General features: G+C 46.4%; 1 protein-coding gene across 2 annotated transcripts in view; it reads right to left on the reverse strand.

Annotated features, from left to right (window-relative positions):
- SYBU (syntabulin) overlaps positions 1-543 on the reverse strand; it is a 200,525-nt gene extending 199,982 nt beyond the window's left edge. The window contains exon 1 of one of the 2 annotated variants that reach the window (XM_069220634.1): positions 294-543. In XM_069220634.1, the coding sequence (XP_069076735.1) occupies positions 294-317 (24 nt within the window). In that variant the 5' untranslated portion in view covers positions 318-543. The remainder of the gene's footprint in view (positions 1-293) is intronic. The other variant, XM_069220635.1, reaches the window with a different exon arrangement.
- Between the last annotated feature and the right edge of the window lie 21,581 nt (positions 544-22,124).

Genomic DNA, 22,124 nt, shown 5'->3' on the forward strand with positions numbered 1-22,124 from the left:
CCCTAAGCCCCAGCCTGGCACTGACTGTACCTGTCTGTGCAGTAGCACCCGGTATTTCCCCTCTCCCTCTCTCTCACACAATCCTCACCGAACATCACCCCCGGCGATGCACTGTTGATTTCCTCCTGGCCAGGTGTCATCATGCCATTCACTGGAATGTTCCCCAGTAGGAGAAGCCAATGAACCGTGTCCTGCTACAGACGTTGCAGTAGCGCACCCCGACTCTTCAACCCCCGCCTTACCCACTCATGACTGGGATGCTTTGGCACCCCTGGTGTCTACCTGCTCCTTACCTTGCTCTCCTGAAAGCGCCCCATCCTCCCGGAGGCCGGCTCAGCGCCTAGTGCTGCGACCTGTCACAGAGGAGAGAAGATGATGTGATGCACTATGGGCGGCAAAAGAGGCAGCTCTCCCAGTGACGAGCAAAACACCACACGTCGAGGGGAGTAGAACCGCCAGCCACTCACAGCAGCGCTGCTAAGGAGATGCAGCAGCACAGCTATTAAAGAGGAAGCATCGCTATGGACTGATTGGAGCAGCACTGACTAGACAGGCAGTCTCACAAGAACTAGGCGAGTACCAGATAATAGATCACCAGCACCACCACGTCTGAATTGGAAGGCATAGGATGAGATGTGTAGCATCACCAAGTGTGAGTGGAGAGGTAGAGGCTGACCTATGTAGCACCAACAAATGTGAGTGGGGTGGTAGAGGCTGACATATATAGCACCAACACGTGTGATGCAAATGGAATGGCAGAGGCTGGCAAATGTAGCACCACCAAGTGTAAATGGGGTAGTAGAAGTTGAGGTATGCAGCGCCACTAAGAGTGAGTGGAGTGGCAAGAAGCTGAGATACGCAGCACCACCCAGTGTGAGTGGAGTGGTAGATGCTGACATGCACCACCAACAAGTGTGTGTGGAATGGATGAGGCTGTCATGTAGCACCAACAGGTGTGAGTGGAGTGGCAAAGGCTAAGATATGTATCACCAAGTGAGAGTGGGGTGGCAGAGGCTAAGATATGCATCACCAGGTGAGAGTGGGGTGGCAGAGGCTAAGATATGCAGCATCGTCAAATGTGAGTAGAACAGCACAGTTGAGTAACATCACCAAATATGCGGATAGTGGCACAACATATATGGTTCTGCATCACAAAATGCAAGTGGAGTATCTGAAACTAACATATACGTTATCACCAAAGATGAGGGGAGTAGCAGATGTTGAGAGATTTAGCATTTCCAAATGTGAGTAGAGCAGCAGAGAGTTACAGTTGCACCTCACCGAATCAATGTAAGTGAAGTAGCAGAGACCAAGCAATGCGTTATCACCAATATGATTAGTGGTGAGCTGTGAAAAGGTGTACTTTCCTGGAATGCCAGTTAATTCGCAAATGGAATTGAAGCGAGAAGCACAGCAAAAGTACCAATAGGTTTCATGGTGGGCCACAGGTCAAGTACGTGCCTTGTTCAGCATCTGTAAAAAAGACCACAGACAAGCATGGACCACAGCTGAATCAAAACAATACTTTAATTTGATTATATGACGGAACACCGAATTAAAAACAACTACTAACCTTAACAACGAGGTCGGAACACCGACCTCGTCCTTACTACTAATGATTTTACCACGAATGCCTTAACAACGATATTTCGTTGTAAAGGCATTCCTGATAAAATCATTAGCAATAGGCACCATTCACCCTACATCCCTCACCCCACCCACCCAACCCCACCCCAAAACCTAAAACCCTCTGACCCCCCACCCACTCCCCAAAACCAAAAACGCCCCACCCCCCAACCCCACCCTAAAACCTAAAACCCCCTGACCACCCACCCACTCCCCAAAACCAAAAACACCCCACCCCCCAACCCCACCCTAAAACCTAAAACCCCCTGACCCCCCACCCACTCCCCAAAACCAAAAACGCCCCACCCCACCCCAAAACCTAAAACCCGCTGACCCCCCACCAACTCCCCAAAACCAAAAACGCCCCACCCCCCAACCCCACCCTAAAACCTAAAACCCCTTGACCACCCACCCACTCCCCAAAACCAAAAACGCCCCACCCCCCAACCCCACCCTAAAACCTAAAACCCCCCGACCCCCACCCACTCCCCAAAACCAAAAACGCCCCACCCTCCCAACCCCACCCTAAAACCTAAAACCCCCTGACCCCCCACCCACTCCCCAAAACCAAAAACGCCCCACCCCCCCAACCCCACCCCAAAACCTAAAAACCCCTGACCCCCCACCCCCTCCCCAAAATCAAAAACGCCCCAGCCCCCAACCCCACCCCAAAACCTAAAACCCCCTAACCCCCCACTCCCTCCCCAAAACCAAAAACGCCCCACCCCCCCAACCCCACCCTAAAACCTAAAACTCCCTGACCCCCCACCCACTCCCCAAAACCAAAAACGCCCCACCCCCCCAACCCCACCCCAAAACCTAAAAACCCCTGACCCCCCACCCCCTCCCCAAAATCAAAAACGCCCCACCCCTCCAACCCCACCCTAAAACCCCCTAACCCCCCACCCCCTCCCCAAAACCAAAAACGCCCCACACCCCAACCCCACCCCAAAACCTAAACCCACCACTTACCTTCGCCAACTCCCTTCTTTGTACCTTAACCACGCATGTTCGTTGTTCAGAACATACGTAGTTAAGGCACAAAAATACGAAGTCGTGGTTAAAAAAAGCGTTGTTACGCTTTCGTTAACCACGACTTTCGTAATAAAAAAGTCGTAAAAAAGGATGTTTCCCCTTTAATTTACTTAATTCTTATTTTTACTTCAAGGGTTGTGTAGAAGTTCCATATATACAGACACAAGTGTAGCACTTCTAGGGAGCCTGAACATCCCAGAAATAGTTTCAATGGTCACTCACCTTGAAGCATTTATGTTTCCCTAAAGTCCTGTACCAAGTATCACAGCAGCAAGAGCTTTAGCTTAGTATACTTTGAGGGTGGAGTCAATAATCTTTGAAACAGCAGGAACAATCTCTTCATCTCACCGATCCTGTGAGAGATGATAGGCTCTTTTCAATTTGCTTGTGCCAATTTTTGTTAGCATATATTTGCATCCCAAGAACTAACCAATACTTTTTAAAGTAGCAATTACACTAGCATATTTAATCAAATAATTTTTGTGGGTTGAGACATAAATATATATTTTTTTACTTTTGCTGAGTTTACAACCTCTATCTGAACATAAATATGCAAACATGGTGAGTGAATGCCTTAAATCCGGGAGGATTTAGGAGAAATAGATATATATTTTGCAGAGAGAACAGTGGTAAAAATCCTAACCCAGGTGCATCTATTAGGCTATATAATAGGTGAGCGAGAAAGTTGTTGCTGTATAAGCAGAACAAGGCCAACATAAGAACACAGTCTTGCCTGAAACCACCAGCTCTATTTCTTAGGTTAACTCTCTAGGGAAATTTGCCTTAGCACGGGATCTCCTCAGATTTTGCTTCTTCAGAACTGGATTTACAAGCATATTTGTACTCTGAGCACCAGCAAACTGCGATGTAGGCACATGTCAAGTGCATGTGCTCTGGCCCTTAAACATTGTAAAAGATTGTCAAACTGTAATTGTCATATTTAGATTTTAAATAAGATTAAAGTAACATGGCACAGGAAGAGCACCAGTGGAATCAGGGTTAAATGTGAGATGTGGTTAATTGAGTGGATTTGCCCTACTCACAAGATTGACTTTAAAACCATGAGTTAAGGTGTGCCATTGTAGCTTCGAAGTGCTGTGAGAAAAACAGCAGTAAGCATATCCCAACGGAAATCATTTTTAGCATGTTTTAAAAGAAGCTTTTGTTATTAGCTAAAATACACATAAGTAGTGCCTAGAAAACAGCAACATGCTGGTATGTAATGGGAGAAAGTGAGGCTTGACTAGTATTTAGATTGGTGTGTCTGTGCAATGACAGCATAAACAGTTCTTTTTCACTGCATATTTTGTGGTAATTGTTCCTATGATAAAAGCTACTGGTAAACAAAAGTTATACTTTCTCTGAGCCACACTATAAATTTGCTACAGACACCATCTGAATACATTTATAATATTTATTAAAAATCTAATTCACCCATCAACGTTGAGTTTTGTTAAATGTAGTGCAAAGACGACTTTAATAAAAACCTGTTTGAGTCCGCCTGAAGGCATGCGTGGCAGGGATGTGCAGCTTCTTGACAGCCTGGTGTCAAGTAAATACAGGAAGGCCTTCAGATTACGACACAGAGCATCCCCGTCTCAAGTGTGCCTGGAGTTTGGGCTCATCAGCCAAATTTAATATGCCAGGGATCATATGTAAAACTCTGTCATAAACCCAGCAGTTCGAAATTAGGCCTGGGTGTTAAACTCTGCTCTGCTTGCAGAGTTTTCGGAATTCGGACATTTTACATGGAGCAGCACAGTTTCCAAATTCTGCCATCCAGCATGAAGCAGAATACTTTCTGTCCATTCACGTGCAAAATTTGATTTTGGTGCTTCCTTGCGAGTGCCATGAAATTCTCAGGCCCTTAGCGAGTACGAGTGTGCAAGATTTTGTGCACGTTCATGCAGCTTCCAGCCGCAACGGTGCCATTATAGTGCCACTCACAAGCGTACCTAGAGTAGATTCTCTACTCAAGAAGAAGCTAAATCTACCCAAAACGACATGTTCAAGTGGATTTTCTTCTCCAACAGACCATACAAGTTATTTGTTATTGAGAGAATTCTTTGTTTTTTTACTGAAAGGAAGTGCCTCAGAGACTCCAGCTTCCTCTTCGCATCCAGCAGGCTCCTTCCAGTGCTTTGTTCATCTCCTGGTTAATTTTCACTTGGATTTCAAGATGGAAGGATCATGCTCTTGTCTGCTGGATATATATCTTTGCACTTAAGGAGTTTGGGCCTGATTTGGAGTTTGTCAGACGGGATGACCTGTCTGACGAACTTCCGTCAGGGAGGCTGCCACCATACTGGCTACCTCCCCGCCGGGCCCATTGTGACGTTCCGCCCATCAGCCCAGCAGAAAAGTGGCGGCAGCATTGTCACCGGCTCGTAATTGCCCGCAGTAAGCACAGCAGACAGTGAGTATTGTGAGGGTGCTGGGCAGGAGGACCCTTGCACTGTCCATGCCAAGTACATGGGCAGTGCAGGGGCCCCACTGTGGCCCCCTGCACCTTTACTCCGCCAGCCTTTACATGGGGTTGAAACTGCCATGAAAAGGCTGGCGGAGAACCGGGTCATAATCAGCAGGGCGGCGTTGACTTCAGCGCTTCCCAGGCTGATTGTGACCTCTGCCACCAACAGCCGGTTGGGATTGAAGATGAAGATCCCAGTGGAGACGGATGTAGGTTGGCAAGGCTGCCCGCAAAGCTTGTAATGTGGTGGTTGGACTGCCACAACACAGCGGTCTGACAGCTACCACGAGTGTGGTGGTCCGAGGATCGCCACAGTCCTAATCAGGCCCTTTGCTTTGTGATATCATCACACATGTAAGTTCAAAAACTATTAAGAGTTTTTTATGTTTGATAGGGCATGCACCAGTATTTCTTTGCACTTTTATTTGAATTTTAAATTTCATTGTGGTGGATGACCTGGAGTTAAAGTAGGGACCTAGTTATTTTTTTTCCATTTCATTTGCCACCTTTTGTAAAGGAAAAAATGGAGCACAATTCAGTATTTTTTCTCTGTTTGTTACATTTGCAGTATTAATTTATTTTACAATGTGCCATAGTCTTCAAAAGAGGCCATCTAGCCTGTAGGCCCATCACTAGTCATCAGTGCACGAAATAAATGTTTCTGTGGTATATGTTATATAAAACATCATTTAGGACAGACATGGCATTGCACTAAATTAAAAATGTTGCCTGATCTGTATTTCACACCAACCACAGCACTGAAACCGCCCTGATCATTGCCTCAGCCTACATCAGAATCCTACCCTACCAGGGAGAAGCAGCCGCCTTGATCCTACTCAGCCTCTCAGCAGCATTTGGCACTGTCTTCCACCACACCCATATCAAGAAGCCTCATCACGTTGGAATCCAAGGAAACACCCTCAAATGGATTGCCTCCTTCCTCACCGGAGGAACCCAGAGAATATGCCCACCACCTTTCAGGACCATAGCCATAGCCGTTTCTATTTTAGTTGGCATGTTTTACCTCACCAGATAGCCTATTAAGTTACTTGTTGGAAGATATGGTTTCACCATGGAATTTCTTGTTTTGATAGAAGAAAATATGTCAAGTGTGAAGGATATGTTGTGGAATAGTTTGTTGGCCAATTAGGCTCATTTGATGATGTGTGGTTGGTTTAGTTTGACTCAAACACTAAAACGCTTATTGTGGTTTGGGAAAAACGATGTATGAAAACAGAAAAGGCTATCCCAACAGAAGACCAACGACATCTTAGGTCGTGCAGAGGTGAAAAGAAACCAAGTTAGTCATTGGAAACAATTGTTACTTTAGTCAACATTTCAAATTAAATCAGATGAATAACGGCTAGGGATAAGGAATGATTCCTCTATAGAACTTGAAGTCCCTTTTAAGGAAAACCTGACAGGAAATATCTCTAAGAATAGATACCCAGTATTATTATAATTTCTCACCAGTATAGGATAGTAGCTTCACAGAAGATACATTTTTTCTTCAGGTGAAAGTTGCAGGGACATGAAGCACACATTCTAAAACCAGCAAAGAATACTTCAGGAAGAATAAGCAACGGTCAACAATAAATTGTAGATTTGTCATAAAGCTGAATATCATGAAGCATGATTCAGTCTCAAAGCTAGAGAAATGGTTATGCAAAAGCACAAAGTGGTAGTAATTACTACCTACAGGTTGGCCAGCATTCGAATAGTTCAGGAACAGTCATGATCAGAGCACCTGGTCAAGTTTTAGTACGACCTGCTGTGCAGCTTGGCGTAGGGCAGAAAACCATGCTTGGATAATGAATCCTTTGAGGTTAGACGGAAATGTATGTTTTGTTTTAGACAAGTCGACTGTTGCAAGTATATCCCACTCAATTTATTGCACTCTGAGTTATCTAATGATGTCCAATCCACTTCTCCAAATTATAATAAATTACTACTGCCTCTACGCTCAGACCATTTTTTGGTATAAAAATTAGACCTAGTATTTGTCAACAAAATATGGCTCAGACCTGCTTCTGGGACTGATATTGAAACTGCTCCACCTACTAGCTACAAAATTAGTCAAGTGGACTGGCAAACTCTCCATTGGGGTGTAACTGCAATAATTTACAGAAACAATTGTAATGCATCCAATTTTAAGTTTAAACCTGTTGAGAAAATTGATTTATTGATTGAGGGAGTTGTAAACCCTTCTCAAGCAACAACCTCATTCCTTGTCACGGTGAACCACAAAAGTCACTAAATGAACTGGTGCTTAACCCTGTGGTACCTTGCCACAAAAGCAGTCAGGATTAACTTAGCAGCACTGTGTTAAGCATTTATGCAGCATACAAACAGCAGTAAGGTGAAAGCATAGGACATGAAAAACCCCATACCAAATTAGAAAAAAATAGAACATTTTAATAAATATATGGACACCAGAACCAATTAAATGCTATCATTTGAACTCCAGTTATGAATTTTAAGTTAAAAACTATACCTAAAAGATCAAAGCGCCAACCACTAGTCTTTAGTCGCGTGAGACTAAAGCAGTCAAAATTTAAGGCTGAGAGCTGTTCAGCTACAAGAGGTGTATTGGGCTCGGTCTCAACTTACCTTCAGACTTAAAAGAAATTTTGGAGAAAAAAAGTTAAGTTAACTTTCTACAAGTGGCAATTTCAGAATTGTGACTTAAAAACCAACATTACCATTAAAGAGAATTTTCAATTACACATCATTTGAGACCAAACATGACATTAAGGCCCTCATTACAACCCTGGGGGTCGGTGATAAAGTGGCGGTAATTACCGCCAAATTATGAGCATGGCAGAAAGATCTCCGAAAGACAGGATATATACCACACCGACCGCCAGGGCAGAAACAGCCACCACGGCGCTAGCCGCCTACAGCCAGGCAGAAGTCAGTGTTCCTCCCACTATATTACAACAACACAATCTACCACCTTTTCCGGGGCGGTACCAACGACATCAAAAGCCTGGCGGAAACTGAGCTCAGAAGTGAAAGGACTCACCATTGGAGACACAGGGAAGAACCACTCCTCCAAGGAACCCTAACTGCATGTATTTCCGATGATATTCTATGTTCTGCTCCACCATGAACATCAACACCGGTGAAGACGATGACAGTGAGTACACATGCCTAGCACACAAGGGAGGGGGGGAGGGAAAAGCGAGTGACACACACATGCACAACACACACACCATACACACACACCATACCCACAACCAGATGCACAATAAAGCAAAAATCGGCTGAATAATGCAAGGACAAAAATAATTTACCAAAGTGAGTGTAATAATATCAACACAGTAAAAATAAGTTAGGCAATGTAACAGTTATTTACAAATGTATAGAACAAGGGACACTGCCTAGTCCTCAGTTCGCATGGGCCACAGGCCAAAGTCCAAGGCCCCACTTGTCACCTGCATCAAGATGGAGAGAACACTGCAGGGACATCAGTTGGCAAATAGGCAGGCACCTCGGGGGGGGCACCTCATCTGGGAGCGGAAACGAGACCACTGGTTCTGGAGGGGGCAACATGCCCTGTACTTGGTCCTGGGGAGTGCGAGGCAAGAGTCTCTCAAGTGGGTGACTTGCCCACTGGTTCTGGAGGGGGCAACATGTCCTGTGCTTGGTCCTGGGGAGTGCGAAGCCACAGTCTCTCGAGTAGGTGACTTGCCCACTGGTTCTGGAGGGGGCAAAATGCCCTGTGCTTGGTCCTGGGGAGTGTGAGGCCACAGTCTCTCAAGAAGGTGACTTGCCCACTGGTTCTGGAGGGGCAACATGCCAACATGCCCTTGGTCCTGGTAAGTGATAGGCCACAGTCTCTCTTGTGGGTGTATACCCACTGGTTCCAGAGTGGAGAGGCCGCACAGTAGCCCATGAAGGCAGGATTACATTGCATCTACCGGCAGTGACTGCTGTACTGTGGTGGTGCTGGTGCTCATGCTGGTGGTGGTGGAGGGAGGCTCCTGCACCCTCGGTTGGATGCACTGTGGTGGTGCTGGTGCTGGTGGGGGGAGGCTCCTTCACATCCCCTGCATCCTCCGATGGATGTACTGTGGTGGTGCTGGTGGTGGTGGGGGGAGGCTCCTGCACATCCCTTGTACCCTCGGATGGATGTACTGTGGTGGTGCTGGTGGGGGGAGGCTCCTGCACATCCCTTGCACCCTCGGATGGAGGCAGTGTGGTGGTGCTGGTGGTTGAGGAGGCTCCTGCACATCCCCTGCACCCTCAGATGGATGCACAACCATGGTTGGTGGTGGGGGCTCTGTGACAGCTGCTGGGGCAGGCTCCTGGCACTTCTTGCCTTCTGGTACAGGGTCCTTGCCCTTTCGGGTGGCAGGTGCAGGCTCCTTGCCCTTCTTGCCTGCTGGGGCAGGCTTCTTGTCCTTCTTGCCTGCTGGGGAAAGCTACTTGCCCTTTCGGTTGGCAGGTGCAGGCCCCTTGCCCTTCTTGCCTGTCTGTGCAGGCTCCTTACCCTTTAGGATGGCTGGTGCAGGCTCCTTCCCCTTCATTAAATGTGGCCTGGATTCCTTTCCAACACGAGTAGGTGCGGATGGAACTGGGCCCATGGACTCTGTGGCTGAGGTGTGTGGCTAGGTTTGTGATACCCTGGCCATACGTGCAGGATGGAGGGGGGAGGTGTAGGGAAGAGGTCAATGGTGGATAGGAAATGTTTCTTAGGGACATTGGGGCTGGAAGAGGGAGAAAGAATCAGAGTGGAGGATGAGGGAGTAGTTGTTGGAGGTGTTTGTCTGCTGGATTTGGGTGCAGGTGCATGGGTTGTATGCTGTTATGAGGTGGATGACTGTTGGGTGTCTGAGTGCTCGCGTTTGTGTACCTTAGGAGGGGGGCAGACACAGTGGGAGAGGACACAGGGGACGTGTGCATGGCTGTTGTGGAGGTGTCTGCCAGTGAGCTGTGTGTTCTGCTTGGTGGTTAGTGGATGATGATGTAGTGCATGCAGGTGTGAGTGAGGACGTGGCTGGGAGGGAAGTGGTGGAGGAGGGGGAGACAGTGAAAATAGTGGATGTTGTAGTTTCTGCAAATGAATGGTGATTGTGTGAGTGCCTGTGGGATGAAGTGTGGTGCTTTTGTTTACCTGTGACACTCTTGGGTGTTGTCTTGTGTGCATGCTCCTCCATATGTGTGCCTGGGATGGGCTGGGGTTGAGGAGAATGGGACTGGGAAGTGGAAGTTGGAGGGGGGACGGTAGAAAAAGGAACAATGGCTGTCGTCAGAGAGGAAGTCAGTGCCTGAATCAATCTCTGTTGGGCCGCCAATCCAGTGTGAATGCCCTCCAGGAATGCATTAGGTTGTTGCATCTGGGCTGCCAGCCCCTGGATGGCATTCACAATGGTTGACTGCCCTACAGAGATGGATCTCAGGAGGTCAATAGCCTCCTCACTCAGGGCAGGAGAGCTCACTTGGGCAGGGCCTGAGGTGCCTGGGGTGAAGGAGATGCCCACCCTCCTGGGTGAGTGGGCATGGGCAACTCAATGAGGTGCTGCTGGGAGGGCCGTGCTCGTACGGGAGGTGGTGGCTGTACCTGTAGCTGGGGTGGTCACAGAGTTGTCCGCCAACACCAGGGACCCTCCATCGGAGGAGGTATCTGTGTCTGAAGTGTCCCCTCCAGTGTCCGCCGCGGTGCTCCCCTCGCCCTCCGTCCCACTGGTGCCCTCAGCGTCGTGGACTCTGCCTCCTGGGTCATGTGGGATGCAGCTCCCTCTGTCGCTGGTGCCTCTGCTCCTCCGCCAGATGATGCTAATGCACATAAGGACAGGATGACAAAACAAAAAAGGGGGGAGAGAGACAAAGGATACACTGGGTCAATGGTTGCACCAACACTACCATTGGGGTACATAGTACCCTCACACACAGGGAACAGGCCTACGCACTATGCATTGCACCACCACTGATATCGCTATCCAGCAAAATATGAGGAGGGGCACACACCACCAACTGCAAGACACCAGGGACCCACGCAGCCCTGACCAGTAGTGGATGCTTACAAGCTAGGTTGGCAGGATTATCCCTTCAGAACCCTAGCCACCAGAGGACCTACGCTGCTATGTCAGGTCTGGCCTAGGGGCGCCCACCGATACACATCCACCACCGTATACCACCCCACTAGGCGTAAGTTGTAATGATGGGCACTGTACTCACCCACTTGTGGCTGCTGTGATGGCCTCAAGCTTCCATCCAGCTCTGGATAGGCCACCACCAGTATGCAGTATTTCAGGGGGATCAGGGTTTGACGGGAACCCCTTCCTCGTTGGGAGGCCATCCCCAGCTGGGCCTCAGCTGTCTTCCGTGCCCAGCATCTCAGGTCCTCCCACCGTTTGCGACAGTGGGTGCTCCACCTGGCATACACCCTCAGGGTCTGTTCCTCCTTGGCGATGGCACGCCATATACTGTTCTTTTGGTGGGCACTGACCTGCAGAGGCAATACACACAGGACCATACCATTCGACAAACAGTCCAGCCTGTTACACATATGGCCCACCATACCCGTTCCCATCACCATTGGCAGACACATAGCCCAGCACACAAGCTGTATGCCACAAAGAGGACATCCGCCCAACCCCCTTACACTTGGTCTTCACACACACCACTCCCTGCATTCATGCCACATTCATCGTGCCCACAGTGTACTCACCTGTTGGTCTGGAGGCCCATACAGAAGTCCATAATGGGGTAGGACCCCATCCACCAGTCTCTTCAACTCCTCTGAAGTGAAGGATGGGGCCCTTTCCCCTGTCACACCGGCCATGGTAGGTTCCAGACTCAGGTCACAGCAGCACATGCAGTGTAAGTCCTCTCCTATGGAAGGTCAGGTAGCAAGTGAGGAATCAGATGGTCACATCCGTGGCGGTGCATACCGTCACTGCCGGTGTAGATCACCATTGGCCACTGTACCTCATAGGGGCCAATATTAACTAATGAGGAGTTGCACGGCGGTTCCTGACCGCCTCCCGCCACGGCGCACAATGTCAGCGGAATTACCTAATTTCTACCTGTCCTTCCACACAGGACAGGCGGACGCCATTTCAGGGGAGCAGCACTATGGATTCATGCTGCGTCACAGGAGAAATAGGCGCAAAATGGACTAATCACACTGACCTATTACAAGTTTACAGATTGAAAACTCCTGTTGTGGCTCAAATGTTCAGTTTGAGAAAGCCTCTTCACTCTTGTGTCCCTTAGATACCTACCGTTGCGGATGAATAGGAGATGGAGACATACCCTCTTGTACAGACCCCTGGTGGACTTGGCAACACTGGAGGTCAGGCACATTATCCTCACCTACAGACTGGAAAGGGTCACAATCACAGAGCTGTGTGCCCAATTGGAGCCAGACCTGATATCTGCTATCCGTCACCCCACTGGGATCCCCCCTCTTGTGCAAGTGCTATCAGTGTAACGCCACGCTCAGACGCAGCGTCTCTTTCTGTCCTCGCGGATGGAACGCGCTACCGATACTCGGAGCGCCGTTCCCCGTGTTTTTTGACTACACATTCTGGGAAGCATATATTTCGCTCCCGGTCACGCTACACTTACCTGTAGCTTTTTTTAATTCTTTTTGTTGTTGGTGGGTTTGTCTGGTCTTTTTACCTGTCTCTGTCCATGTTGTGTCTATCTTGTATTCTTCGTGTTTTTGTCCCAGCAAGCTCTGTTTTTCTTTTATACTACTTTCTTTTTCCTATACTGGTCTATGGGCTCTTCCCAATTCAAGATGGTGTTCTTTCCTTTTCCTGTGATGTCACTTCCCTTTTCTCAGTATATAAGTCAGTCAGTCTTGTTCCGCCTTGCGTTGCAAACACTTCCTTCTGGTTGTGCTGTTCGCTCCTGTTCTTTGTTCCAGCTTTTTGCCTTGGGAGATTTTTGCCTTTTCATTCTTCCTGCTTTTTGCCTTGGGAGATTTTTGCATGTTCTTTGTTCCTGCTTTTTGCCTTGGGAGATTTTTGCCTATTTTTGTTTCCTGTTGTTTAGTCCTGTTTTTTCTTGTTTTTCTTCAGGCGTTCCTGTTTGAGGTTTTTTCCCCAGTGTTGTTTTTTTTCCCCTCTGGGACTCCTTCTGGAGGGTACGGTCTGCTTTGGCGTAGCCTGTGAAGCGGTATCGTGGCTACTAGAAAGGGTCGCCCTTATCTGGGAGTATCCAGAACCTGTAGAAGACTTGGTGTATTCGACAACCCGGGATCCAGAGGTGAGAAGTCCAGCGCAGTACGTAACAATCAGTGCTCCATTTCCTGGCAACACCTTTTCCAAGTGACAGTGGGCTTGGCAGCAGGAATGTCACAGCCAATGTTCTTAAATGTGCTGACAAGAGTGTTGTCTGCCATGATAAAACTCATGTGATCTAAATTGTGTTCCTCCAGGTTGAGGATTTTGCCACAGTGTAAGCCGAGTTTTATGAAATCGGACATATCCCCAACATTATTGGGGCGATTGATGGAACACATATTGCATTTGTCCCCCCGACAGAATGAACAGGTTTTCAGGAATTGTAAGAGTTTCCACTCTATGAATGTGCATATGGTATGCTCGGCAGACCAGTATATCCCCCACGTCAATGCTACGTATCCTGGGTCGTGCATGATGCCTTTGTCCTGAGGAATAGCAGCATCCCAAATGTGGTGGGCCAACTACAGAGGCACAGGTTGTGGCTAATAGGTGAGCCCTGGTTCCCACCAAGTATATGTTGGTGTATGGGTATGGTGTGGGCCATATAGGATAGTGTGTGGCTAAATGTTGTCCCTCAATATTTGCAGGTGACTCTGGTTACCCAAACCTATCATGGCTGCTGACCCCTGTGAGGAATGCCAGGACAAAGGCAGAAGAACATTACACTGAGGCACATGGGCGAACAAGAAGGATCTTTGAAAGGACCTTTGGCCTACTGCAGGCCAGGTTCCGGTCTCTCCATCTAATAGGTGGATCCCTGTGCTACTCACCCAAGAAGGTCTGCCAGATAGTAGTGGCATGCTGCATGTTGCACAACCTTGCCCTCAGACGACATGTACCTTTTCTGCAGAAGGAGGAGATTGGAGATACCCGTGTGGCAGCAGTAGACCCTGTGGACAGTGAGGACAAGGAGGCAGAGGATGAGGATGAGGACAGCAGAACATCAGTTATTCAACAATACTTCCAATGACACACAGGTAGGACAGTGTAACTTTACATTTCAATGCCTTTGGTTGTAATCTGTGTGGCAATGGCATGCTAATATTTCCCACTTCTAAGCCCACTTACTGTTCCCTACGGCAATTCATTTTTCAGATGTTGGTGAATTGACAAATACTCCTGGTGTGATCACTACAGCCAGCTACAGGTCATTAATCTATGTTCATTCTATGTACAGTTAAATTGCAATGTTTGTACCTGTTTCAATCAATACAAATTTGATATACATGACATACTCCAAATGGATTTTTTTCAAAGGGTGTTTATAGAAGTGCTAACATATAGGGGTCAAGTGCAATGGGATGGGGTTATGATGGAGGAAAGTCCAGGGCATTGTTCTAGTCTGTTTGTAGCACAGGTGCATTGTCCAAGGGGACATAGGAAGGGGAGCAATGGCAGTTCAAGGTGGACAGGGTGACTTAGTGGGACACAAGGGTGACAATCAGGAGAGTCTTATTTCCTTTTGGGGGTCTTGGCAAGTGTCTCTGGCTTCTGTCTGGATTGCAGGAAACATTTGCGGGTGGTTCTCCTTCTGCAGGATGAGGGGGACTGATGGCCTGTGAGTCCTGTGGCGGGGCCTCCTGGCCACTAGCGGCAGCAGAAGTGGAAGGCTGTTCAGATGTCTGGCTAGCGGCAGGGGCCCGCTGTGAGAGACTGCCTCCCTCATAATTTTGCCCATGTCTGCCAGCACCCCTACTATGGAGACCAAGGTGTTGTTGATGGCCTGCAAGTCCTCCCTGATCCCTTGGTACTGTCCCTCCTGCAGCCGCCTGTTCTCCTGCACTTTGTCCCGGATCTGGCCCATTGTGTCATGGGAATGTTGATAGGCTCCCAGGATCTCAGTGAGTGCCTCCTGGAGAGTCGGTTCCATGGGCCTGTCCTCCCCCCTGGCGCACAGCGGTCCTCCCAGTTTCCCTGTTGGCTTGTGCCTCTGTCCCCTGAACTGTGTGCCTGGTGCCACTGACCCCAGGTCCATGATTGTCTTGGTGTGAGGTATGGCCTGGGGTCCCTGTAGAGGTGAACACACTGCTGATTGATGTGTCCTGGGGACAGAGTTGTGGGTATTCTGGGTGGGTGCTGTGGTAGTGTTTCCAGACGGAGGAGGCTCTGCGGTGGTGTGTGACTGGGCCTGGATAACTGGCTGTCCAGTGGTCCCTGATGGGTCAGGTAGGTTATCCAGATCCAGAAGACCAGAGTTGCTGTCATCATCACTGTGGGCGTCTTCAGTTGGGGGACTGGATAGTGCTGGCACCTCTTCTCCGCTGACAATGGCTGGGGTACCTGTGTGAATGTAAATGATGTGTTATGGTTAATGTGTCTGACCTATTGTACTACTGTGGCTTCCCCTCTATGGTTAGATTTTCCCTGCCAGCTTTCACTTGTGGATGTTAGTGTATGGTGGGATTGTTAGTTCTTTCTGCTATGCCTGCTTTAGTGATGAGTGTCCATGGAGGGCTGTGAGGGGTTTCCAGCATGCAGGGCTTGGCATTGAGATGACATTGAGATGAGTGAGATGTGATGGTGGGGTGTGTGGGATGTAGTGGAGTGATGGGGGTGAGGGTGATGGTGAGGGTATGTGATGGCATGCAGGTATGGGGTGATAATAGTATAGAGTTGACTTACCAGAGTCCAGTCTTCCTCCGACTTCGGCCAGGCCCTCAGGATGCAGTATTGCCAAGACTTGCTCCTCCCATGCTGTGAGTTGTGGGGTAGGAGGTGGGGGTCCACTGCCAGTCCTTTGGATAGCGAGCTAGTGTCTTGCTGCAATGTAACATACCTCCCCCCCTAGGTCATTCCACCTCTTCTTGATGTCATCCCTAGTTCTTGTGTGCTGTCCCACTGTGTTGACCTTGTCCACTATTCTCCACCATAGCCCCACCGACCTGGCTATTGATATCTGCTGCACCTGTGGTCCAAATAGCTGTGGCTTTACCCTGACAATTACCTCCACCATGACCCTTAGCTCCTCCTCTGTGGTGCCATGGGTGTCATGTGAGGTGTGTTGGTGAGGGTGTGTTGGGTAACGTGTTGGGATGTGTGATGTGGAGTGCTTGAGTGGTGTTTAGGTGTGAGTAGTGTGTGGCTCCGGTTGTGTCAGTGGTCTTGGTGTTTCTCTGTTGGCAATGCTTTGTAGTCGTAAAGGGTTGTGGGTACTGTGGGTGTGTGTTTTATAGTGATGTGGGTATGGTGTGTGTGTGGGTGTCAGGTGTGTGTTGTTTGAATTGTCCAATGTGGTGTTGTTTTGTATGTGGGTGTCCATTGTGAGTGCAGCGGTATATACTGCCAATGATTTACCACTGTTGAATGTCCGCTGTGGTGATTCGTGGGTCATAATGTGGTGGGTGTTGTTCTCTTGCCGTAACGGTGTGGTTTTTGATACCACTACTTTATCACTGACCTTTGGACTGGCAGATTTGTGTATGTGGCTGAATTCAGGTGGATTGGTGTGTGTGTCATAATATGATGAAAGGATATCCGCCGCTGCGGAAAGTAAGTTGTCGGCCGTCAGCGAGGCAGTAAGTGGGATTTACCACCAATGTCATAATGAGGGCCTACATGTAAAAACTTAACTTAATATTAATCTATTGGAGAGGTAGGCTTTACAATTTAGGAGTTTTCCACTATCACGACATGCAAAACTTAAAAACACATATTCTACTTTTTAAACCTTTTAAATACAATGCACTTTGTCGGGTGGGGTGTTTAGGGACTACATTAGGGGTAACATGTATGTATTAAAAAGGACGGTTTAGGCCTGACAAAGGATTATTTTGTTAGGACAAGTTGTCAATTTAAAGCTGCACACAGGGTGACCGGTTTTAAAGTGCTACTTTACAGGGTGGCACAAGGATTACGGCAGGTCCAATAGTAGTATTTAATTTACAGCTTGTGGGTTCACCCTATACTAGGGATTTATAAGTAAATTACATATGCCAATCAGGTGTAGGCAAATTTTACCATGTTTTAGGGCGAGAGCACAAACTCTTTAGTACTATTAAGCAGTGATAAGGTGCACAGAGTCCTAATGCTAGCAAAAATGATTTTCTGAAAACAAGAGGGGAGAAGGCAAAAAGTTTGGGGAAACACCACACCAAGGATGTCAGGTCTAACAAACTGTTTTTGGCTGTTGAATTCCCACACTTAATATACCTTCCAGTGATGCAAATGTTCTCAAAACTGTAATGAATTATAGATCACCTGAACCACTGAACCGTTTTGTGAACCACCTAATTGATATTATAACATCAATTATCCTTTCTCTAACATTATATTAATTTTAGGTAATTTCATTGTTTGAACAAATTACCTCTACTTCATTGCATCACAAACTTGTGTAGATTCCTGTAATGTGCTCCACCTATGGCAGCTAGTTATGGATCCTATATACTGCAGCAATCATGCCCTTAATATAGTCTTTACTGATTCCACAGACTACTGCTTTGTACTCCCTGGACTCACCCTTGTCAGATCACAAGGCAGTCTCCTTTCATTACATGACCCCAATGAGTTGTAAACAAAATACCTCGAAGGCTGATATCCTGCTCTGACCTTTGACGAAGTTCAAGTCAGAATATTCAGCCAACATTAGAAGGTTCATTTCCAGGTCTGTCAAATCAGAATCAACTGGAATTGCTCTCCGTAGATAGCTGGATTGCATAATTATTGGATATAGCTATTCCGACAAAGCCTTTCCACCCTTGCAAATCTATTCCAGCTAAACCCTGGTACCTGGTATACTTCATAACTGTCTGCAGTTAAGGAATGTAAAAAGGTGGAATGGACTGGAAGAGAGACCTGCTCTGCTGAGGCCAGACTGAGTAACTATTAGAGACTATACAGAACGGATTGGACAGAGGCCTCTCAGTTATTACTCTAAATTTGTCTATGAGTCCTCAAATTCCACAAAAACTACCCTCTTGAATGTCATAGATTAGCCTCTCCAGTAGTAGCCACTGTTCAACCTGCTCATTTACAAATGCTTTGTGATAACCTTTTAAATTGTTTTCAAGACCGAATGCTGAAATAAACTGAATTATTAAGATAAAACAGTAAGCTTTGCCATTGGTTGAGCCATAGATAAATATGGACCTTACATCCATCTCTGAGGAAGACCGTATTACCTCAAACACTCTACATATTCTTCTACTCTCACAGATGATAAAGTACACTCTAAAATTCACAACATTTCTTCAAGATCACCTGTAGGCCCATGCCATCCTAAATTTTACAAAGCACTTTCATCTTTGTTAGCACTTAAAAAGTCTTCACTACACAATTTCTCTTTGAATGTGGTAAAGTCTCCTTCTCCTGGAAACAGGTGATAGTTTCCCATTTGCTTAAGAAACCAAATATGTTTTTTTAAATCCCTTCTCAATGTTGCTTTATTTCTTTGTTGCCTTTGGCAGCTGAAATTTTGCAAAGTGTTGCAAAGTCGTAACTAATGTAATTTTGTGAGGCTCTAATGTCTTGACAGGTGCTCAGACCAGTTTTGGTGCATCATATTCTTCTTATGATTGTTCGTATCCCAGTGGCTTATCATATTTGTAAAATCCTGTAAAGAAATGGTGCCTTTCCTCTAATCTTACTTTATCTGCCCACCACCTCTGACACAGTGTCACATTCCATACTAATTCAGTGGTTGAAGAACACTGGTGGTAGAGGTTGCACATTTGTTTGGTTGACCATATCCAGTGGTAAGTTCTTAAATGTGTTACACCAAAATTCAAAATGTTGTTAGGTGGAGTTGCTCAAGGGTCAGCTCTGGGTGGTACTTCGTTCAACATTTATGTTATTCCATTTGCTGCTTTAATCTGCTGCTTTGGTATCTCTTTTTTCTCATGCAGAACATATGCAGCTGGTAGTTCACCTTATTTTTGTAAAAAGAGGAGTGCCACAAGCATAGAGATTGCCTGCATTCTGTCAAGGTCTGGATGACCATGAATTTGTTCTTTTTCAATATAGACAACATTTAGTTTCTGCTGTTTAGTGAAGACCACTGCCTGTCCTGTACATCTTTTGCCCAAATTGAAAAGGAAGTCTGTGGTCCAAGCTATTGTAATCTCATGACTTGATCACTGTAACTCACTTTGTATAGGAGTCTCTATTTATTTACTTGCAAGGCTATAGTATTCAGAATGTGGTTGCCTACTGTGTACTTGGCCTGAGCAAACATTTCCATATTTCGGGACAGTTAAAGTCCTTATATTGGTTCCCAAATAAGAGCTGTTGTCTTTTTAAAGCTCTTGCTTTATGTTATTAAACAATTTACAGTTTCTCAGGCATTCCTACTATTTGCAAGAGCTGCTTCAGCCTTATGTCCGCATTCTTTGAGATACCAACCTGTCATTGTATGAATTGCTCCTCGTTTTTTTTAAGTCCCTTCTTGGGGACATGCTTTCTTTGTGTGTGCTGCTAAGCCTGGGAATTCACGAACCCTTAGATAAGAACTTTCTCAGACCTTTTCTATTTTTAGAAATGTTTAAGAACATAACTGTTTAAAAGCTCTAAAGTCTATCATGCCTGAGTCTCCTGGGAATTTATTTCTTCAGCGCCAGCATGACTTTAAGGGTAGATGTTCACACTTATAAATAAATAAAAAAGAACCAGATAAGGGCCTAAAATATTTATGGTTTTAACCCCTAAATCCTACCCCATGCATCACTCATGCAACACTCCACACCAAGCTCACGTCTACAAACCACACCATGGTATATAATTCCCTCACATGGCCATGCATGCAACACACAATCACAATGCACATACACCCTCCTCTTTCAATCTCATTTTCATTGCCTCTCGTAACCCATCCCAGCAAAGAGCAGAACACATATGCTAACATATGTTCAGTAATTCACATTCTGCAGTCCTCCACACAGTAGACACTTCAGAACTCATTACAATACTCAATTTATGTCATCATAGAAGCCTAGCTGGCCTCCACTTCAAAAAATACCCTCCTTATCCAGCTTTCTGAAAATTTCAGCATCACACACTAAGACAGATTTAAAAAAGCATAATTCATCATATACCTGTTGGGTGAACCCCCAAGTCAGACTACCATTTTTAAAATGTTAAGTTTTTAAAATCTGATCCGCAGTCAAGCATGTTGTTAACTTTTGCAGAACTTGAAAGTGTCTTGTTCATTTAAACACTGATTTGTCATTACATAGGACGACACACGTCTAACATAAACTCTTCAGTATCTATATCTCAAGGTTTGATAGTAGTTATGCAAGGGGCGGCTGTAGTCCAAGTTGACATATTTTCATTTTGCTGGTTTAGACTGGTTGTACCTTGGACTTTTAAAAACCCTCAGTGGATTTTTCAAGGTTAAACATCAGTGGTAAATATCCTATATAAACCGCAGGAATTGACCATTAAGGTGGGGAGGCCTTCACACCGGGTTATCAAGAGAGTACCTGCCAGACCGACAGAGCATCCACTCTGATGTCAAGAGTCAATCTATTGACGAGTGACAAGAGGATTTGAGCCCAGCTGTTGTGTGCTTGTCTGCTGAAGGCACACTGTCTTCCCGGTTGAATGGTTGATTTGCTGTGAACTGGTATGCAGTGCACAAAGCTCTAGAGGCAAGTTAGCTATTCCGTGCTCTAATAGAATATCATATAGAAGTAGCATTAGAGTTGTAGGCCGCTTGGAACATTCTAAAACATGTTAGAACTCTTAATTGTATTCTAGCTGCTAACATAATGCATATGCACTGTTATAATAGTAACATAATTAGATGTTGAAATACACATTTTATTGTCTATTTCTTAGTGCTATGATTGAGTATGGTAAACCAAGAACAAAATTGGTTTTTGAATTACCAATATATCCCTGAACCCTTTATGGGACTGGTAGTAACCTGGAAAACACAAACAGTGCATGCAGGAATGTTCAGTGGATTGTGTGGGGCTGCAGTCAAACTGGACTTCCTTACAGAGTCATGGTGCACTAATCTAAGCTCTTGCACCTGTGGGTTAGCAACCCAATCCCTGCAGACCTGGTGCCCAGAACCCAAGGATCGCAACACCTGCTATGTAATGTGATCCTGCAAACAGCCATCAGTGCTTCTGCGCTTCACTCCTGTCATTCAGCTTTCACAACAATCTATATAATCACACTACATCCCATCTATCAATTACTCAGACTCAACTTCATCTTCCTCATTACGTCTGATATGTTTCTCAAACCCTACGCCAACTACACTATATTTTCCTTGGTGAATTCAACAGAAATCACTACAACCGAGGCCATGAAAACCTCCTCTCTTCTATGCTGAAAATCACTGACATCACTAAGTGGGTTGCATTCCTTATCCACTCTAAATGAACCATCCTAGTCTTCACCTGCTTCAACATAACCTACTTACATGCCAGTTCCTAGCAAGTGGTCTGGTCTGACCACACAATCTTGGCCTTTATCATCAATCACCTCTAATCCATCATAAGACCATTTAAGGATGTCTCCTCCAATCTTCTACATGTAAGCCATCAAGCACTGCTCTACAATTGAGACTCTTTTGCACAACTCCACCCAGACTCTCCTGATGGCAGCTGACATGTAAACATCACTCAGGGCCTCACTCAACAACTTCCTGTAGCATTGTCTGGATTCAGGCTACAGTAGAGCAAAGAGACATTTAACATGCAAATAGTTGACAATGCACTCCACAGCACAGGTACTGACAGCCCAGGCTTCTAATACTACTTCATTTCTCAGCAGCATTCAACACTATAACCCACCAATCCCTACTCAGCACATGCCAATTAGAAATGTCCTCAAATGGTGCA

This window comes from Pleurodeles waltl, chromosome 2_2 (assembly GCF_031143425.1).
Source record: "Pleurodeles waltl isolate 20211129_DDA chromosome 2_2, aPleWal1.hap1.20221129, whole genome shotgun sequence".
Taxonomy (NCBI): Eukaryota; Metazoa; Chordata; class Amphibia; order Caudata; family Salamandridae; genus Pleurodeles; species Pleurodeles waltl.